Source organism: Apodemus sylvaticus, chromosome 5, assembly GCF_947179515.1.
Source record: "Apodemus sylvaticus chromosome 5, mApoSyl1.1, whole genome shotgun sequence".
Taxonomy (NCBI): Eukaryota; Metazoa; Chordata; class Mammalia; order Rodentia; family Muridae; genus Apodemus; species Apodemus sylvaticus.
The window spans coordinates 64,259,280-64,280,476 of NC_067476.1; the positions used below are offsets into that span (position 1 = coordinate 64,259,280).

The following is a 21,197-nucleotide window of genomic DNA, read 5'->3' on the forward strand; positions in this document are numbered from 1 at the left end:
TTTTTTTTTAAAGTCAGTATTTGGTTATATATTAGTAGATTCATTTGTGTATCAAAAGCCATACTTTTAGATTAGTCTACAATATAAACACAAGCCCCGAAGCAAGACTATCCAGGCTAAAATTCTTGTCTAGGACTTTAAATTTAGCGATTCATCTCAGAAAGTTCTAATAGTTAAGCACTCGTGTAGATGTAATGAATGAAATCGTGTAAAAAAATCGTTACGGAATTTACCAAGCACTTAAACTAACCTTAAATTGGGCTTAACCCATACTGTTGGGCTACTTTGACATAGTAAAATAGTGTTTGGTTTTTTTGTTTTTTTCCCGGAATCGTTAAGGCGTGCCACTAAAATTAGTACAGGACTTCAAGAGAAAATAAGGGTTCCACCCACTAGGACTCCACGTCTGACGATCTCCAAATGAAACTTTATTTCTTTACACTCGCTGTGCCAGAGAAGGATGAAGCCGAGCACGTCGCAAGCGCCCCTAAAAGAAGGCGTCGCTCGCTCAGCCTTTTCCAGTTCCCACGTCTCATCCACGCCCCCTCCTGGCTCGGCGCAGCCGGAGCGCACGCGCAGCTCTACTTCCGGGCGTCTCTCCTCGCGCCCCACAATGCACTGCGGCGCCGTCCTGTCGCAAAGGCCACATCCGGGCGGCGAATGAGCGAGTCGCTTTCCGTGCGCTGCGGCGGCGGCTGGGTCTTCCTGCTCCCGCCGAGCTGCCGGACGCCCCGACGGTAGCCATCTGCGTCGCAGTCGGCCCGGCGCCCCCGCCTCCGCGATGCCCCCCAAGAAACAGGCTCAGGCCGGGGGCAGCAAGAAGGCGGAGCAGAAGAAGAAGGAGAAGATCATCGAGGTGCGTACCCTCCCCCTCCGCACCGGGCTGGGGCTCGCCCGGCTGCGGAGCGCCGCTCCCGGGGCCACGTGTCGGCGCCCGGCCGGGAGGGCCCCGGCTCTAGGGGCGTTCGCTGCCCCTCATCGCTGTCGTGAGGCCGCTGCGCCCCCGCGCCCGCCGCGTCTCCACCCACGCGCCCACTCGGCCTCCCAGTGACCCCTGGCCCGGCCTTTGAATGCTCACGAGTCGCTGCGGTTCCTAGGGCTGTGCCTGAAGAAACAAGCTGAGCGTCGTGCTGGAAGGCCCCTCCTGGCAGACCTAATGCCTTGTTTTTTTTTCTTTATCAGGCCGTGAGAGGTAGCACTGTTCATTTTCCAGAGCCAGCAGACTGTTACTTGTCTTTTCGTTTGTTGTTTGGTCCATCTGGAAACTTTCAGGTCAAGAGCAGAGGTTTCCCGAAAAGCCTGGCCCAGCGGTCTTGTACTTAATGCTTCGTTCGTATGTGTAGTCTGAATTAAACGTGTAGGCTCTGTCACAGTGCCTGTGTTAAGTTGGAACCTCCCAATTTACCTACAGGCACGCACGCAGGAGCGTCTTTTAGTGCATTGAACTTGTGGGCATTCAGTGAGTTAGGCAAGGTATTGATATTCTTAAATGTTCCTCAGCAGGGCTACAACGATTATATACATGAGTTTCCTTAAGATGGAAAATGAAATTTCACATTCGGTAAAGATGTTTATTCCATACTAATCCGTCTCATATTTAAAAATAAATGGTACCTCTTAGACTTGGATGTAGTTGGAAGAAGCTATGACTATTTTACTGTATAACATCTGAATAAAAAGTAGCCTTTAGTAGGGTCGTTCTTATTAAAATGCCAGAATGAATGCTTCAGTGTTTCGAAATGAGATGTTTGCCGGGCGGTGGTGGCGCACGCCTGTAATCCCAGCACTCTGGGAGGCAGAGGCAGGCGGATTTCTGAGTTTGAGGCCAGCCTGGTCTACAGAGTGAGTTCCAGGACAGCCAGAGCGATACAGAGAAACCCTGTCTTGAAAAATCAAATCACAAAAAAAAAAAAAGAGATGTTTGCTTATGATCGGTTTTTCAACATTTGATTGGTACAGCCTTGAAAGATAGCAGTGAGACTCCCCAGGGTTCCCATATACAACTCTAATGAGAACTTCTGTCAGATTGTATATAAAGTTGGCTTTAATTTAAATAAAATTAATGCGAAGACATCTAAGAATTTACTGGCTGTTGTAGTCCTGAAGTAGAAATGCCATAGCCAAACCTTTGGAAGCAAAACAACTGCCAAGCAGTGCTGGTGTGTGCCTTTAATTTCAGCAGATGATTCTCGTGAGTTCTACGGCAGCCTGCTGTACAGAATGGCCAGGGCACACAGAGAACCTCTTGTCTCAGGAAAAACAAATGAAAGCAAAATAATTGTCACCTTTACATCTGAAGAAGAAAAAGAAATCAGGATTTGGGAGACTTAAATCTCTGGGAATAATAATCTGGTGGCAATTCAGTGTTGTGCCAACAGAGGACATTCAGAAATATCTTTTTACTTATAGACTATTGAGATTGAATAAACATAAACCACAAAACAGTAAACTTCCATTCAGAAATAAATGTTACAAAACATAGAATACATTTCAGGAAACCTGGACCTGTAACCACTTTTAATTAATAAGACTAAAGGTTTTTTGTTTGTTTCCGTAATTTTTGTCACCTGGTAGTGGTGGTGAAGGTCACTCAGGAGGCAGAGGCAGGCAGATCTCTGAATTTAAGGGCAGCTAATCTACAGAGTAAGTTTAGAAGCCCTGTCTCGGAAAAAACAACAGCAAAATTAAAGTTATTTATAATAGTCTATTAACCCTAAAAATCATGCATATATTTTGCCTTCCTTCATCATCTAACAAGATTTTGTTGGTCTTCTGGGTGTTGTACCCAAGGCGTCACATTCTAGGGGGTACATTCTACCACTGATCAAGAAGGGTTTGTTTGTTTAGTAGTTGGTATATTTTTGTTTTTGAAGAGAACTCAACTTGAGCCTTCATTAATGTAGACATCTCCAAAGATACATTCATTAATGCTGGGCAGGTTGGCACATTCCTTGAATCCTACTGGGGAGGCAGAGGCAGGTAGATATCTAGGTAAGCCTGGTCTGCAAAGCAAGTTCCTGGACAGCAAGCTATGTTTCAAAAAAGCAAAACAAAAAAAGATAGATGCTTTTTAAAGAACAAAAAGTACTGATTAAATTTATCCTATACATGAATAATAGAATTAAGCCTAGTTTGGTTTAGTTTATAATTTCTCTAAAACCCTAGCATGTCTTGACAATTTTTGAAGCTATGCAGTGAGTTATTAGTGGCTTCTTAGTTGAATTTCATATAAAATAACAACAAAAAATTACTGTGTGTTTCTTTTAAGTTGTCTGGGATATCATGAATTCACTATGAATATGTATTTTTTTCTTGAAATGAATGTATCACATAGTGTTGTAAAGTTCAGGTTTTATTCTCCATTCACATATGTTCTCAGACAGTATATAACATTTGTTTACTTACAGACAGAATAATACTTTGAGATCAATTTTGAGCAACAGAAATTCTGATCTTAGACTAGGCAGAACCTTTAATCCCAGCTGAGGTACAAGAATTTCAAGTTTAAGACCAGCATAGACTACATAGTGAAGTCCAAGTCAACCTTGGGTGCAGTACAAAACCCTGTCTTAAAAAGTATAATTCTTTACTTGGGTTGGGGATGTGTTTGGATTTTGCGCAAGCAGATTAAAAATATATGTGCTCTGGGGACACGCAGCTCTGAAGAATAGTGATCTAGACTGATGTGGACAGGACCCAGGATTGTAAAGAGTACAAGGAAGCTGTTAGTTGCTGCTGAATTTCTTCTGAGGTACACAGTTAATTGCTTGAAGCTAAATACTTGCAAAGTATGTTTCATAAATAGCCAACAAAATATATTAGGTTGTGTATTCAGAGGCAACCACTGAGTTATTATGGTGTCAGCTTCTGCCTACCCTAGGATCTCAAAAAATAAAACCCACTTACCTTAGAACATCAGTGTTGGCTTTTTCCTGCTTCGTTTTTAACACCTTGAAGGAGGGGAAGCTGGCCTGTAAAGGGAGTAGGATTGCTTAAAGGTCAGAGGAGAGGTCAGCGTTGTTAAGGCTACAATTGGGTATGGGAAGCAGTCCCTTTCTTACAGCCTCTTCTGAACTCCTTTTCATTCAGCTTCTGAATTCATCCTCTGAAATAAATATGCCCTTTTTTCCCTGTAACTTTTGAAACCTTACACATTCAATTATTTTGTAATTCGGATTTCACTGAAACCTCCCTTTCCTACCTAATACTTTCCCACTCCTAAATCTGTGCCAACTTTTAGGTAAAGGTTTTTCCCAAGCCCAGAGAAAGGCTTTATTGATAATTTAGGCTGTAAAGCATCCTACCTTTAAGATGTACTGGTGTTATTTCAGAATGTTTTTTAGAAGACTTTGTGACTGGGGGTGTAGCTCAGTTAGAATGGTTGCCTAGCACACATGAAGCTCCATGTTACTCTATAGGACCACAGGAACTGGGTGGCTATGGTGATGTTTCTGTAATTCTAGCACTTTGGAGATAGAAGCAAGGAAATAAGAAGTTCAAGGTCCTCTTCAGCTACATATTCAGTTTAAGGCCAGCTTAGGATTCATGTGTATGTGTGTGTGGAGGGGGGTGCTTTTGGTAAACCATTCTCATCTGAACTACTTTGAAAAAAACATAGGCTTTGGTGGTGGGATCAAATATGATCCAGAGGTCATATTTGCTTAGATCAAATATGATCCAAAGGTCATTTTTTAGTTGACAGGTATTCAGCTAGACATTTTCTCATTATTGTGACAAGGGAAGAGCCATGTATAAATGATGCATAGCTACTTTATTTGTCTCGGATAAGTATTAGTACCTTTTATGCAGCTGAGATAACAGGAACAAAGATTAAATTGTTCAGGGATACTGAGCTGACAAGCAGGAAGCCAGGATTTAAACCCAACAAGTAAGGCCCCAAGTCTTTGCTCTCAGCCACTTTGTATAGTGTCTCACTGTTGTAACTCTTCTAATTCAGAAAGTTGTGGTTCTATGGCACAGTTACCCAGCTCAGTTTCTTGAGGTTATATTCTTAAATAGAACTTGGAAACATGTCAAAGTTTCTGTGCTTACAATTGAGAGAAACTAGTTGGTAACATGCTAAAGCTGTGAGCTTAAACCTCAGAACTTACTGTGGTTTTGTTCGTTGGTTCCCTTTCCAGAGCTGGAATTGTATACCTCTTCTAGAAACTGCCTTTGGGAATGCTCTGCTCTCCGCTGCCAGGCCCCCATGTGCAGCCTCTGCACCTTTTTTCCTTGTTTAAATCTTCCTGTGTCCTTATCTACCTGATCTTGTTTAGTCACGGTTTACTGCTTCTCTGTATTTGCATATAGGGCAAAGTATTTATAGATGCTGTTGTACTTTGGTCATCTTGTTTTACCTTGAGTCTCCTTTTTCACTCCTGTAGCCCATTACTGTACAGAAAATGTAGAGCATTTCATACTTGGTAGTACCCCTCCCATCTGACACGTGAACCTTGACCATTTTACCTGGAAATTGGCTAGAATATTAAGCTTTTGTACAAACAGGGAATGTCATTCATAAAAAGCTTGATACGGACAATTTCAGCTTATAAATGTGTTTCCTTTTTCATATTCATAAGCTTTAGAATATGCATATATAATTTTTTATGACATGCTGAGATACTAAAACATGAGGCAGGCCTGGCAGTGGTGGTGCATGCCTTTAATCCCAGCGTTTGGGAGGCAGGGGCAATCGGAACTTTTGAGTTAAAGACCAGCCTGGTCTACAGACAGAGGACTGCCAAGGCTACATAGAGCAACCCTGCTGCTCCCCCCCCCCCAAAAAAACCAATTAAAAACCTAAGGCAGACATTTAGATAAGTAAAGCAGAAGTTATTAAATGATAATGAATGAAGCAGTATTTACCAGTAGAGGAGTAACCTTTTAGAATCAAAATGTCTTTGAGCTTCTTACTGTTAAAAAACATTGAAATATAGTATTAAGTTTAAGATGCTATAAAGATTATGTTGGGTCGCATGGTTTCAGATAGTTCTTTTGATAGTTTTTATTATTTCAGACTAAATGCTTTTCAGAGGATCTCAAGTTTCGTTCAAAACTTGCCTCATGTGAAACCATTTATTTATAAGCAAGAGAATGAGAAGGAATAGTACAAATTTTGTTCTGAGATTTGGAGCTATCTGAATGTTGAACTACATGTTAAGGTTGGCAGCTCATGGCTGAGTTGGAAAGTGGTTTGGAGCAGCAGGCAGGACTGAGTGCTCTCTGTTGCGAAGTAAACTTGCTCTGTAGAATTCTGGAAAACACTGCTGGAAGATACTACATAGTGCAGAAAGTAAGAGGCTGAAAACTTGATTAAAGATGTTAGAATGACTAATAGTTAATACCCACTCCCATTCTGTAAGACAACTCTACCACAACAAATGGTTGTGTATACTCACTAGAGAGATGGGAGGTATTCTCAAGCACTAGACACAGGGGCTCTGGGAGAAATGGTTAAAATGGGAGACTGAAACTGGTGTCATGTGGCACATGCTTATTATAATTCAAACACTCAGGGAACCTCGGCAAGAGAATTATGTCAAGGCTATCCTGGGTTACATAGTAAGACCTGCCCTCCACCTCATCCTACTGTAGCCACCCCACCCCAAAAAGAAATAAACCAAAATGGGCCTGGGAGTGGCCACAAAAGGATCTAAGCAATAATCTAAAAGATAACCGTCCACTACCTGTTCTCTTTCCCTGTCCTACAGTCTTGGCTTATTAATCCCCTAGCCAGATCCTTGCAGAGAAATGAAACTAAATAAATGAAGTAGATTTCAGAAAGCAGTGTCACCCATTCATGCTAGGGCAGATCCCACTGTGTTGGTTTCTTTGGGTTGCTATAACAAATTACCTAGAAACTATTACCAGGAATATTATTTTTCACCATTCTGGAAGATAGACATTTGAAGTCTAAGTGTCAACCCAGTCATGGTGTTCCCATTCTAAAGGCCATGGGGAAAGAAAGTCCTTGGCTTCTTCCTAGTTTCTTATGTCATCTAGCAAATTTTGGTATTCCTTAACTCATGTTTGTGTTAATCCTCTGCTGTCTTCACATTGCCTTTTTCTCAATATGACCTTATTTAACCATTATATCCACAAAGACTTGTTTCCAAATAAAGTCACACTTAAAGTTTGTTAGATATAAGTTTTCAAGGGATGCCATTCAAGTCATTACAGCCCCTAAAACTGTGTATACACATCCTTATCTATCTGAAATTCCTTCTAAGGTCATTTGTTCAACATACTTATCAAATATGAGGTAGAGAGCCAAGGATCACCATAGTGCTGACCACAAAATGTGAATCTCTATAATTTAGCTTCCAATAAACTAATAAAACCTCAAATTTAACTAAAATACTGCTCTCCAGTTAAGTTTATTTTATTGTCTTAGAAACTAGCCCATAAGTTTGTGGCCATCCTTGTACAGTATTCTGCAAAGTCAGTCCAGCAGCAGTACCTCATCTTCCAGCGTACACTTAAAAAGTACATCCTGGGATCAATTGAGTTTTGAAAGTATATATCTCCTATGCTAAAGGTTATAAGATATCTTGTAGTTGAAGACTAAGAATCTAGGATTTGGCATTCAGCTCAGTAGTAGAGGGATTACATCATACGCACTTTGCTCTCAGTTCTACTATGAACATTGCAAAAGAAAAAGTCGAGTTCTGGAGTTAGATGGTGTATTAGAATTCTCTAGAGGCCCAGAACTTATGGATTGTCTCTGTATAGTCAGGGAATTTGTTGTTATGGTTTACACTCTATAGTCCAGCTCTCAACAATGGATAGCTCTGAATGGGAAGTCCAAGGATCTATTTGTTGCTCAGTCCCACAGGGCTAATAGATTCCAACAGATGTGCTGGCAAGTAAATACAGGCGGTGAAGAAGAGCAAAGTCTTCCTCCTTACATAGGTCTCCAACAGAAAGTGTTACCCAGATTAAAGGTGTATACCACCATGCCTTGATCTGGGACTTCTTGTCTCCCATGCTGACCTTGAACTCAGATCTCCTTGCCTTAATCTCCTGGGATTAAAGGCATGTACTACCTTGCCTGGGCTTTTTCATCGTCACTATGCCTCAAGATCTCCATGCCAAGATCCAGGTTAGAAACTTGTGTGTTAAGCCAGGCAGTGGTGGCACATTCCTTTAATCCCAGTACTTGGGATTGCAGAGGCAGGTAGAGTTCTGAGTTGGAGGCCAGCCTGGTCTACAGTGTGAGTTCCTGGACAGCTAAGGCTATACAGAGAAACCCTGTCTTGAAAAAAAACCAAACAAACTTGTGTCTTCCAGCCTCAAGATCTGGATCACAGGTGAGCCCTCCAATTCTGGATTGTATTTCATTCCAGATACAGTCAAGTTGACAACCAGGAATAGCCATTACAGATGGCTTAGCATTTAAGAGTACTGGCTACACTTGGAAATAACCCAGGTTTGATTCCCAGCACCCTTTTCTGGCCTCCATAGGCCTTACACAGACAATGCAGACAAAACATGCATACACATAAAATAAAAATCTTACTTTAAAAAAAGACTTTTTAATCAATAAAAAGTAATTTTTACATATCTTCGGAAAGATAGTAATATTAATTTGCTAAGATTTGTCTATGTTATTTTTCATTTAGGACAAAACTTTTGGACTAAAGAATAAGAAAGGAGCAAAGCAACAGAAATTTATTAAGGCCGTCACTCATCAAGTGAAATTTGGTCAGCAGAATCCACGTCAGGTAATAATTTAAATTGCTGTATAGTCTGATAGAAATGTAATAGAGCACTTATCACAGATTAAGTATGTTTTGAAGCAATATTATCCTGCTCTAAACTTTTTACATTTTAACCTTCAGTCTTACACAGCAGTACCTCTCAGACAGTTCTCCAAGCTATTTTGATATAACTTATTTTTTTAAATAATTGCATACTGTATTGTAGTACACATGTTATTTTATTTCATTTTTCAGACATAATCCCTGTTTCCAGCTTTTTAACACTAGACTACTTCCACAAGAAGTACCCTTGTACTTTTATTTCCCTTGTCTACATTATCTACAGATTTCTCTTTCTAGATCTAATGAACTAACAACTTGTTTTATTTATTTAATTTTGTGCATGGTGTGCATATGCTAATGCACCACAATGTCTGTAAGTCAGAGGACAACCTTCTCAAGAGTTGGTTCTCTCTTTCCACTGAGTTCTTCAGAGTTGACAGGAAATACCTTTATTCACTAAGCCATCTCTTTGACCCTGAACTTCTAATTTTAAAACATTTGAACACATTTTGTGGACTAATAGTTCACATTTTCATTTCCTGTGTATACTAGATATACTAAGACTTCTTACTATTTCTATTGTTTTCCTCACTTCTCATGTGCAATCTGAAGTGGCATATTAGTCCAACATCATTTCACCACTGAACTGGAATATAACTACTGACATATTAGGGCCTTTTCTGGACACACTCTGTTCTTATTTATTGTCCATGCCATTACCACACAGACTTTTTAAATAGGGACTGACCTAGAAGTATATGCTATTAGCTGCACCATGTAGCATTGTTTTTCTTAGATGGTAGTCCTTACATAAGAGTTGGTAACTATAGCCTCTTTACTTCAGATTCTTCAGACCTTTCATCCCATAAGGTTTAACACAGAAGAACTTTTTTAAATACTTCCTTTTTAAATTTCTCTTTTCCTTAATTCTTGGCAATACTCCTTGAACATAGAAAAGTTTTCAAGTATATTTCTAACTACAGATTTTAATCTTAAGAATATCAGCATAATATATCTATGAAGTTATTAATCTCTTATCTAGAATCCATTTCTCTTCTTCATTCCGTCTCCAAATCAGAGTCTCTTTCCTTCTTGCATCACAGTTCTTTCTTAGAGCCAAAAACTAGTGTTCTCTCAAAGTGCTAACTAAAATAACTAAGGTTCAAAAATGTTATGCTTTTTTAAAGAGAAGGTATGTTGTTGCTGGTGTAATTAGATCTAATAAGCTGATCATGTTTGTACTGAATAAGTATAGAGTTTTTAAAACAGTTGTTCCCTAAGCAATACAGCATAATGAGTTACAGTCTGAATTGTATTAGATATTGTAAGTAATACTCAATTGTACTGACCTACCATGGATTTGGACATCAAGAAGAGTTCATAGAATCACAGTGCACAGGTACCAGGGAATAACTGTATGCTAAGCCTTGGAGACAGCTAGATTTGTGTTGAATCCTATCTTTCTTGTTACCTGACTTTAAATTGTTCACTGATAGTAGTTTTATTGTACAGTGGAAGGGCGGTTCTCTCTTGTAGGATTCCTCTGCTTTTCTAGAGAACAAGGGTTCAAATCCTGAACCACTGAGCCATCTTATCTCCCCAGCCTCTTTCCAATTGATTTCTAACTGTAAATATTTCAAGTGGTTTATGGGCCTGTGGTATATTCTTCAATAAGGTACATATGAGATGAGCCTAATCAACAAAGGCTACTTTTATTTAGAAGAAAGGGTAATAGTTTGCTTTTGTTTAAACTCTTCCCCCTGTATAGTTAAGTCAGAGCTTGGGATGTCCTAATTTTAGCATCTGTTCATTCTTCTCTCACGTACGCTTTGTCTTTATCCTTTCTGAGAATATTTTCTTCTTACTGATTTTTTTTTCTTCCTGCTGTTTTTTGAGCCTCTGTTTCTTGAGTTTGTTTTATCTCAGACTAGACCCCATCTAGTTGCAGTGGATTTAGTATCATGTCCGTTGCAGCTGCCTTTGAATAGCTCCACCCAGATGCTCTGTAAGCATTTCATGCTGCTATGTCCAAAACTGAGCTCATCTCCACCTCCTGCCCTGGAACCTGTTCCTCCTGTAGTCCCAGTCTTTTTGAGCAGCACTTACTGTGTGTGCTAATCCCAGGCTTCTTTCTTCTCTTGGTTATGGCCAAAGTCCTGTAGTTCTGCTCCTAAAATGCTCTTCTCTTGTACTAATACCTGTTTCAAACACTAGTGCTTTCCTACCTATAATGCAGGAGACAACATGCCTTTCTTCTCAGATTGCTAGTGTATCCTCCTCAGAGTTGCCACTCTATGTTTACAGACTGAAACCTGATCTGATTACTTACCTGTAACCCCTAAGTCAGAGTTTTATCCCCTACTGGTAAAGTCTAAACTTGTCATATCTTGCTTATAGTTGTATGTCTGTCTCCCTATATTCTGAACTTCCTTTAATAATAAGAATCATGTATTCTCTCTTCTCATATGCAGGCTGAATTATAAATGTTTAGATGAATACAAATGAATTAATAATATTAGGTATGTAATTGTATTAGGTATGTAAAACATGTTACCTAGAACTATGAGTGTATTCTATCTGTATTATCTACTACACCGACAAAATTAAGTGTATTTCAACAAAGGGCAGTGTAGTTTGTGTTGGTTACTAGCCGTTATTGTGTCAGGATATTTTCATTAATGTCAAAATGCACCCATATATTCCTGGAGCATAGGTTTATTTCTTTTGAAAAAATAACTTCAATTGAGAACTGTTTGTTAAATGCCAAGGATAAGTGTTTAATAAAATGCTTGTTGACATGAGCTTTTGAATGTGCTTTAATTAAGTATGATACCTAATTATAAGATAAAAAATTATTTGATACAAGGCTTATCAATTTTAATAGTTTAACTATAATACCTAATATGTAAGCCACTTAATGTTAAGGAATGTACACATATAAATATGCAGATGTTTTTATGTTAGTAATTACTGGATAGTGGAAACAGTTTGCGATCAGATTTATATTTTTAACTTGGAAATGTAGGTAGCACAAAGTGAAGCTGAAAAGAAATTGAAGAAAGATGACAAGAAGAAAGAACTACAAGAACTAAATGAGTTGTTCAAACCTGTAGTTGCTGCACAAAAGATAAGCAAAGGTAAAATTTAAATACCAGAAGTACTATTTTTATTACATATAATTTGTGTTTCAGATTTGATCTGTGAGGAGCTGGAGCTCTTGCTCTTAGGGCCTGGTCTCAGTTTCCAGCACCCCTAGCCAGTGGCTCACAGTCATTCATAACCCCAGCTCCAGAGGATCCAATGCTCTGGCTACTCAGTCACCAAGTGCACATATGGTACACATGCAGGCAGGCAGGCATTCACACATACAGAACAAATAAATCTTTTATATTTAAGGCTTTTATTTGATGTGTGTCTAGTGTGGTAATATGTGCTTTTTAGTACCAGCACTCAGGAGGTAGAGGCAGGCAGATCTATGTGAGTTCAAAGCAGCCAAAGCTAAACAGCAAGACCTTATCTTAGAAAAATAAAAACAATTTGATTGTTTTTGAAATTTTATACCTGTGTTTGGTTGGGGGGTGTCTTCGGGAGCCAAGACAAAGCTGTGGTTTCATAAACTATAAATCACATACATAGTTGTGGCAGTGTTCTTCCATTATGTTTTTCTCTGCCTCCTGTCTTGCTGACTCCACAGCCAAGAGGCTATAGAATAACCTTTGTTTCATTTTCTACCTCAGCCATTTAGCTTGATAAGAATAAAAGAAAAACAAATAGATATAAAATGCTATGTAAAAAACTTTAAAGGGGACTTGCGGGGAGTGGGGACCCAGAAAGGGGGAAATCATTTAAAATGTAAATAAAAAATATATCAATTAAAAAAAATGGAAAAAAAAACTTTAAAGAACTCTCTAACCAAATAGCTTTAAATTATATTTTCTAGAACATTAGTAAATAGAAAAATAATAAGCTAGGCAAAAGTAATTATAGCCCAGATCCAAGCTATGCCTTATCATTCAGGAATGATTGTAATTCTTATAAGAATTTCTTATAAGAAAGATGGTGTGGGACATGGAAGAATAATAGCCAATACCCTGCATCAGGAAGGGGGTCTTGACCATGGGTTACCTGCCTGTAATATAAATGTTACTTCCCATTTGATACAGGCGCAGATCCCAAATCTGTGGTGTGTGCATTCTTCAAACAGGGACAGTGTACTAAAGGAGATAAATGTAAGTTCTCTCATGACCTCACTTTGGAGAGAAAATGTGAAAAACGAAGTGTTTACATTGATGCAAGAGATGAAGAACTTGAAAAAGGTATTTCTTAACCTTTTCTTAAGTTTAAAAATGTCTCTTTTTCTTTTGGTTTCTTACTAAGATATAGTAACATATTAGTACAGTATTACTAATAATAGTATTGTTTGCAAAGAACAAAAATTTAAATAAATGGTGCTTAGAATACAGTAATTCAGTTCTGATTTGTCTGTCTCTTCCCTCCCTCCTGTGCTGCCATCTCATTTATCTAAGCTGCCCTGGAAGCTTGGGTTGATAATTTGGTAATACCATGTATGCCTGTCTTTGCTGCTTCAGAGATAATTGTTACATTATGAATATTACAGTGGAGTGTATCTGCGTGTCAGAGGCCTATAACATTGGAGGAGGAGATAAACCTGCTTGTTGTGTCTTTATTTAGATACTATGGATAATTGGGATGAGAAAAAGCTGGAAGAAGTAGTAAACAAGAAGCACGGTGAGGCGGAAAAGAAAAAACCAAAAACTCAAATAGTATGTCCTTTTCTTGAATTGAGTTGCTGTGGCGTTTATTATTAGGGAGAATTATGTGGCAAGGTATTGATGTTTTGTACTGGATTGCTGAGGATTAGAAAAATCGCATTTCATCAATATAAGCGAAAATACATCCTGCTTTAGTTTTGGGGTTTTAATTAGATTTTGTAACAAAAGTGGTCTAAAAACTGAGTGACTGTAGTCTCTTAGTGCAATTTTCTGGAGTGATTCTACTTCCTCAACTATGGGTGAGCAGAACTGGACATGGTAGCATATTCCTAAATCCCAATAGGCCAACTGCAAGTTTGATGCAGGCCCAGGCTACAAGTATAAACTCTGTCTCAGAAAAGCAGGATGAGTACAGTATACTTAGATAAGAATCTTCTTGGGTGTGATGGAAATAGGCCAGTCCACTTAATGAACTGTTTATTTTAATACTGTAGACTTTTTTTAATTACTAGCTCAAAATATTTTTACATATGAGTTAAAAAATGAGGGCTTCAGTAGGTGGCATCTCGAATGTTCTGGGAAATCTGCCTTTAAAAATTCAGATTTTTTTTCTCAGCTTCTGTACTCAACATCCATATATCTGTATCTGAGTACACATTCTAGTGAGGTCTGCTCTACTATAAGACTTAGACATTTGGTTCATAAATATTCCTTGAGTTTTATTTTGTTTTTTTGGGGGGGGGTGAGACTGGATTTGTTAGGGTTTTGTTGTTTGTTTGTTTGTTTGTTTGTTTGTTTGTTTTTTAAGGTGTAAAGGTTATTGCCTGACTAGCGTAGTTGCACTTTGAACACATTTGTGCTTGAAGGATCACTACTTTTGTATTGTGTTCCTTTTGGACCTTATATCCTGCTCCCCGCCCCCCCTCCAAAAAAAAACAAAAAAACAAAAAAACAGGGTTTCACTGTGTAGCCCTGGCTGTCCTGGAACTCACTCTGTAGACCAGGCTGGCCTCGAACTCAGAAATCTACCTGCCTCTGCCTCAAGTGCTGGGATTAAAGGTGTGTGCCACCACTGCTGGCTTTTTTTTTTTTTTTAAAGATTTATTTTATTTATATGAGTACACTGTAGCTGTCCTCAGACACACCAGAAGAGGGCATCAGATCACATTACAGATGGTTGTGAGCCACCATGTGGTTGCTGGGAATTGAATTCAGGACCTCTGGAAAAGCAGTTAGTGCTCTTAACTGCTGAGCCATCTCTCCGGCCTGGACCTTATATCCTTATGACTCATGTACAGAGTTGCCTGCATAGTCAAGTAATCCTATTAGGGTTGATGTCATAATTGCATAGGAGGTTTTCTTTGGTTTGTCTTAGTTTTTCTTCATTTTTGCTTGCCATATTAGAGGTTAAACAATGAGCTAGATTTATTTTTAAAAGACTAACTGAAACTAACTGTAAATTATTATATCCAGGGTTAAGGTTTGGGAATTTTGCTGTTGTACTTTGTGGTATGATTTTAATAAATTTGTGTGTGTGTGTGTGTGTGTGTGTGTGTGTGTGTGTTATGTATACATGAACACATGTGGTATGATTTTAATAAATTTGTGTGTGTGTTTGTGTGTGTGTGTGTGTTATGTATACATGAACACATGTGTCTATAGAGGCCAGAGACCAAGGCAGATCTCCTGGAGCCAGAGTTCTAGCCTCCTGACATTAACCACTGAGCCATCTCTCAAGCCCCTAGTGTTTTGATTTGTTTTGATTTGTTTGGCATGGAGTCTCACACTGTAGCCCAGACTGGCTTTGAACTCTTCAACAGTGCTTTTTGCCTCCTGAGAGCTGAAATTACAAGAATGAGCCACTGGGCCTTTGTATTGGAAGCATTTTCAAACATTTTTGTGTATAGGTTTACGGGTACATAAGTGGTTAACCTCAGGATGTGAGTACTGTTACTTGTTCCATGTGCTTAAGTGAGATAGATTTACACTGCATTTCTAAATAATTCTGTCTCTATAGGTGTGCAGACATTTTCTTGAAGCTATTGAAAATAACAAGTATGGCTGGTTTTGGGTGTGTCCTGGAGGTGGGGACAATTGCATGTATCGCCATGCACTTCCTCCTGGATTTGTACTAAAGAAAGACAAAAAGAAAGAAGAGAAAGAAGATGAAATCTCATTAGAAGATCTAATTGAAAGAGAGGTAACAAGCATCTTTTCTTTTAAAGGCTATTTTTAATTATATTTGTAAATTCTAATATTTACCACTTGGGGGCAATAGCATGTTATGAAAGGGAAAATAATATGCCCATTTTGTAAAGTTACTGTATGTAGATTGTGTAGATTAAGTGTAATTTTTACCATATACATTAGCGAAACATACTTTAACTGTAAGATCATACGGGGTTTATTTTTTTAAGTGCTAGTTACTGTTGTTTTCCTGCTGTGTGGTTATTTAAAATGCTTATTTACTTGGTGTTCCTTTTTCTTTGTAACATACTGTATGTGTGTGGAAGGAAACCCCTGTAGGTTTTGGTCTTAGATTTGATCTATCTAGTTAGAGAGGTAGTGTGACGAGAGCTTATGCAGCTGCTCTTCTCTCGTTTAGCAGAGCAGTGATTTGTCTGAGTTCGTGACATTGAGGATAGTAAGAGTGGACATTAGAGTCAAATATGATCTAAATACACAAATGAAACGTGGATGTAATGTGATGATTTTTAAATCTGTTACTTTTACAAAGTTTTTCATGACAAACTTTTCTGCTTAAGAGATTTACCTTGAAGTGATGGGGGGGGGGGGGTACTTGTTTATCTCGCTGCCAAGTTATCTTTCACTTTGCCAGAAAGCAAGTGCAATAATTTAGTCTGTGTACTGTTTTAGGTTCATAGGGACACAGTTACCTACAGTAAAAGAAAAATACTGTTACACAACTTTAAGTGACCTTAAATCTCTTACCTTTGCAGCGTTCTGCCCTAGGTCCAAATGTTACCAAAATCACTCTAGAATCTTTTCTTGCGTGGAAGAAAAGGAAAAGACAAGAAAAGATTGATAAACTTGAACAAGATATGGAGAGGCGGAAAGCTGATTTCAAAGCAGGGAAAGCACTGGTGGTATGTGCCAGATTCACACCAATGATCCTTTGTTATTTTATCTTATGGTTTTTAAAATTCAAGATTCAGTCTTTCTTTAGTCTATGCAGTATGTCTAAAATGAATGCTAGCATTCCCCTGAGATATTTGTGTGCCTTAATAGATCAGTGGTCGTGAAGTATTTGAATTTCGTCCTGAGCTGGTCAACGATGATGACGAGGAGGCAGATGATACGCGTTACATTCAGGGAACAGGTGGTGATGAGGTAAGAGGAAGTTTTGACTCAATAAAATAATTCTTAACCCAGGTGTTCTCAGAGTGAATTTGAGATCAGTAGGGTTGCTTTCTTTGTAGAACTTAGGACAGTACATGGCACATGAGTTTAGTGCTATGTGCAGTAGATGTTTAAAAAAAATTTTTAATCCCTTTAAAATAACCTTTTTGTTTATTTAAAATTTGTTCTGCAAAAAACATCAAATTTTTTTTTCTTCTAAAAATTTAAAGGGGAGAAAAATGAGTGATCATTTGTTTTTATGTGGTATTGATAATAATTTTGTTTCCTGAAGAAAATATGTTAAGGTTAAAAGTGAATTGAGGAAACGTATCTGTAACAACATTGCGTTCTCTGTATTTTTAAAGGTTGATGATTCTATGGGTGTAAATGACATAGATATAAGCCTGTACATCCCAAGAGATGTAGAAGAGACAGGTATCACTGTGGCCAGTGTTGAAAGATTCAGTACATATGCATCAGATAGAGATGGTAAGTATACATTTCCAGAATTCTAAAAAACTAGGAAACTATTTAGAGGGTCCTAAACCAGCTTGGGAAAATTGATATTTATAAGTTCCAGACTGGAAATAATAAACATTTGGCTAAATATAGAAGGTAGTGGAGGATTGGAGAGATGGCTCAGCAGTTAAGAGCACTGACTACTCTTCCGAAGGTCCTGAGTTCAAATCCCAGCAACCACATGGTGGTTCACAATCATCTATAATGAGATCTGACACCCCCTCTGGTGTGTCTGAAGACAGCTACAGTGTACTTACATATAATAATAAGTAAATCTTTGGGCCGGAGCAAGCAGGGGTCCTGAGTTCAATTCCCAGCAACCACGTGATGGCTCACAATTATCTGTACTGCTACAGTGTACTCATATCCATTAAATAAATGAATAAATCTTTAAAAAAAAATTCTGTATGACGGGGGGAGAGGGGAGAGGGGGGGGCCTGGAGAGATGGCTCAGCAGTTAAGAGCACTGACTGCTCTTTCAAAGGTCCCGAGTTCAAATCCCAGCAACCACATGGTGGCTCACAACCATCCATAATGAGATCTGACACCCTTTCTGGAGTGTTTGAAGACAGCTACATTGTACTTATATATAATAAATAAGTAAATCTTCAAAAAAAAATATTTGAATTCTGTATGACTATTTATATACAAAAGCAAGGTGAAAGCCATCTGCACTAGTGTCAGAATGGATGAGCTTGGTCAATCAGTGCATAAAAACAATCTGAAATTCAGTGCACATACTAGGGTTATAGGACAGACAAAAGGAAGCACTTACAAAACACTGCAAGCACTTCATTGAAAAAGAAAGAAGCATTAGTGTCACAATAAGAATATAATTGCAAGTAATCTATTAGCTGCAGTTAGGCACAGGGTTACTGGAATAAGGTGCCTGTTTTAGCACAGCAGTGTAGTGCTATGGAATAGTGTAGTAGAATGAGGGATGAGTGAGTATAGGCTAACTGAAGCAGTGCGCTCATAGGGAAGGGGCTTTAGGATGTGGGAAATAGGAATGTGTGTGTCACAGAAAGGGGGGATAGTAAAAAAAAAACGATGGGAGGAAACGGCAACAAGACATGGTAGTGTAAGTAATGGTTTAGTAGGAAATTTAGTGTGGGAGGACTTTCCAGGGACTAATGGACATAAAGATTTATTAGAGTTTGTATCTAATTGTCCCTTGAGTATGGGGTTTAAATACTACAGTAAGGATATGTACCATAAAAGAAAAGCACAGAGGATTACTGATAAGGCAGAGGCTGGGATAGAAAAGACTAATAAACCAGATTTCTATTATTAAAGTATATAAGTTGACATAGCATCTTTGGTATGCCAAAGCTGCATACCACTAGGGTCTTCCATACATGTGTATTGCTAGAGACCAGACCCCAGGCCTCCACTCCTAAATATTCAGCCCCCATTCTCAGAACGTCACAATTAGTGCGCTCTGTTAAACCAAAAGCCACGTAACTGGTATAGACATGCTACTGACAATTTTGTGCCTAGTTAATCTAACAAAATGTATGTGGGCATTGACTGTTTGAGAACCAAGTTACTAAGTCATGTAAAGAACAGAGAGTTAGGAAAATTTCATCTTGCTCACAAATACCTACAAAAGCAGAATTCATAGCTGACACAGATAATTGGTACAAGCTCAAAAAAGACCTGCCCTTGCTGCTTGAATTTCAGGAAACAAAGTTCAGTTGCTAATGTGGCGATGTCTTCTATTTCTAGACCTTACTGATCTCGGGTTTTTGTTTCTGTTGTTGTTGTTGTTGTTGTTTTAGAGAACAAATTAAGTGAAGCTTCTGGAGGTCTGGCTGAAAATGGTGAAAGAAGTGATTTGGACGAGGACAGCGGAGGGGGAGGACAGGAGAATGGATCTATCGATGCTGTTCCTGTTGATGAAAACCTGTTCACAGGTGAAGATCTGGATGAACTAGAAGAAGAATTGAACACCCTTGATTTAGAAGAATGACAACAAGGAGGAAAATTAGGTCAGCTCAATACGATCAACGTGAACTAAGATTGATGACATTAACTGTTTGGCCACCTAGAATCAACAGGATGTTTCTTTCCCCATGATGATTCTGGAGGGATTCTGTCCTCCACAAACGGAATACTATCCCTGCGTCTTCTCTTCTGACTTTGACTACATCTCATAGTAAGTTCAGAGTAGTTGGTGATAAATTAAAAATGGTCATTACAGAAGATGATTGTTGTTGTAACTGTCCACTCATGTAGGAAGTGTAACCGCTTTTCCAGCTTTTGGTTTTCATTGGGCATGTGTAATTTCCAGGAACAACAAATTCACACTTAAAATACTTGGGTTTGATGCAGTTTTTAATGAGTGGTTTCCTTTCCTTTGTATTTATATGTTTTAGAGACTGCTGAAAGGTGAGCACTGTACTTGATAAAGGAAACTGCATATGCAGATTCAGTATTGTACATTTGTGGACAATTGGGTGGACACTGAGAATGGGACTTGTCAACCCGACAGGGTCAGCTGCAGTGCCCTATATTAAAGCTGTTTGAAGTTCTCCCCTTTTTTGCCAATAAAGTTGTAAATAAAACCATCATACATCCAATCCAACTACGGGCCTTTTTTTTTTTTTTAAGTTTTCTGTGAAAGGTTTCTTAACATTCCTAGCTGTGTGTTTTAGTTAAATATTGTTTACATTTGCTATAGGCACAAAAGGCAAAAATTTAAATGGATTTTGTGGTATTAGAGTACTGACAGTAGTAAAAATTGTTATTTTTCATTTCCAACAAGACTTAAGTACTATTATACTAATTCCAAATTGCTAGATCATCAACCTAATTAAATGACTCCTACATTTAATTCCTTGGAATCAACATTACATAAAGTTTGATGACTCTATTTAAAAGAAGGTAAATAAATTCATGAAATTTGGAGCTCAGGGACGGCTGAGGTTTGATATCTCTTGAAAATTTAGAGTAATAGTACATTTTAAGGTTAGTACTAGATAACTTTAATTGCTATGGTATTGTGGTTTTGTGGGGTTAAGTATCCAAGGATTGCCGGTCCACACCTTTTTTTTTTTAAGATTTATTTATCTTATGCATATGAGTACACCATTGCTCTCTTCAGACACACCAGAAGATACCATTACAGATGGTTATGAGCCACCATATGTTTTTTGGCATTTGAACTCGGGAACTCTGGAAGCTCAGTCAGTGCTCTTTAACTGCTGAGCCACCTCTCCAGCCCTGGTCCGCACATTTAATCCCAGCACTTGGGAGGCAGAGGTATTAATCTCGAAGTTCAAGGACAGCCTGGGCTACACAGGGGGAAAAACTCTGTCTTGGGGGAGAGGAAGGAAATAAAACTGTCTACGGAAATAGCATTAAAATATCAACCCTCATTTCTCAGTTAAGTTCCTGGGTTTAGCATGGCCATGGTAGTGCACACCTTTAATCCCAGCACTCACTTGGGAGGCAGAGATGTTAATTTTAAGCCAGCCTGTTTTACAGAGTGAGTTCCAGGATAGTCAGACCTATATGAAGGAAGAACCCTGTCTCTGGGGAGAAAAAAAAACTCTCTGGGTTTTAGGTTTTATTTACCTGTAACTTTTAATACAGATTGTTGGACTAGGGTGGCTGTAGCTCACCATAAGAGTGCTTTGTTCACATGTACAAAAAGATTCCAGTTCTAAAAGTTTATTTTTTAAAAACCTGTTTTCTATGAATGCTTTCAAGATCTAAAACCTAAGAAAAAAGAAAGCTTGTATAGCTTATTAATGGATAATCTTGCCATTTATAAAGAAATTTGTTTTCTAGCTTAATTATAACTAACATTTTTAAA

At 38.5% G+C, this 21,197-nt stretch overlaps 1 protein-coding gene across 1 annotated transcript; it reads left to right on the forward strand.

The window, feature by feature from the left end:
• The first annotated feature begins 631 nt into the window (after positions 1–631).
• Zc3h15 (zinc finger CCCH-type containing 15) lies at positions 632–19,964 on the forward strand. The gene is made up of 10 exons (XM_052182798.1): positions 632–856; positions 8,625–8,726; positions 11,791–11,902; positions 12,929–13,081; positions 13,458–13,549; positions 15,516–15,698; positions 16,459–16,605; positions 16,748–16,849; positions 17,224–17,347; positions 19,159–19,964. The coding sequence occupies exons 1-10, from the start codon at positions 782–784 to the stop codon at positions 19,347–19,349; spliced, it is 1,281 nt and encodes a 426-aa protein (XP_052038758.1). The 5' UTR covers positions 632–781; the 3' UTR covers positions 19,350–19,964.
• The last annotated feature ends 1,233 nt before the right edge of the window (positions 19,965–21,197 follow it).

Bases quoted from the DNA above. Each gene is read 5' to 3' on its own strand.
- Zc3h15 (XM_052182798.1), top strand. From the start codon at position 782: ATGCCCCCCAAGAAACAGGCTCAGGCCGGGGGCAGCAAGAAGGCGGAG. The intron at 13,082-13,457 runs GTATTTCTTAAC...GTCTTTATTTAG, and splicing joins AGATGAAGAACTTGAAAAAG to ATACTATGGATAATTGGGAT. The intron at 17,348-19,158 runs GTAAGTATACAT...TTGTTGTTTTAG, and splicing joins ATATGCATCAGATAGAGATG to AGAACAAATTAAGTGAAGCT.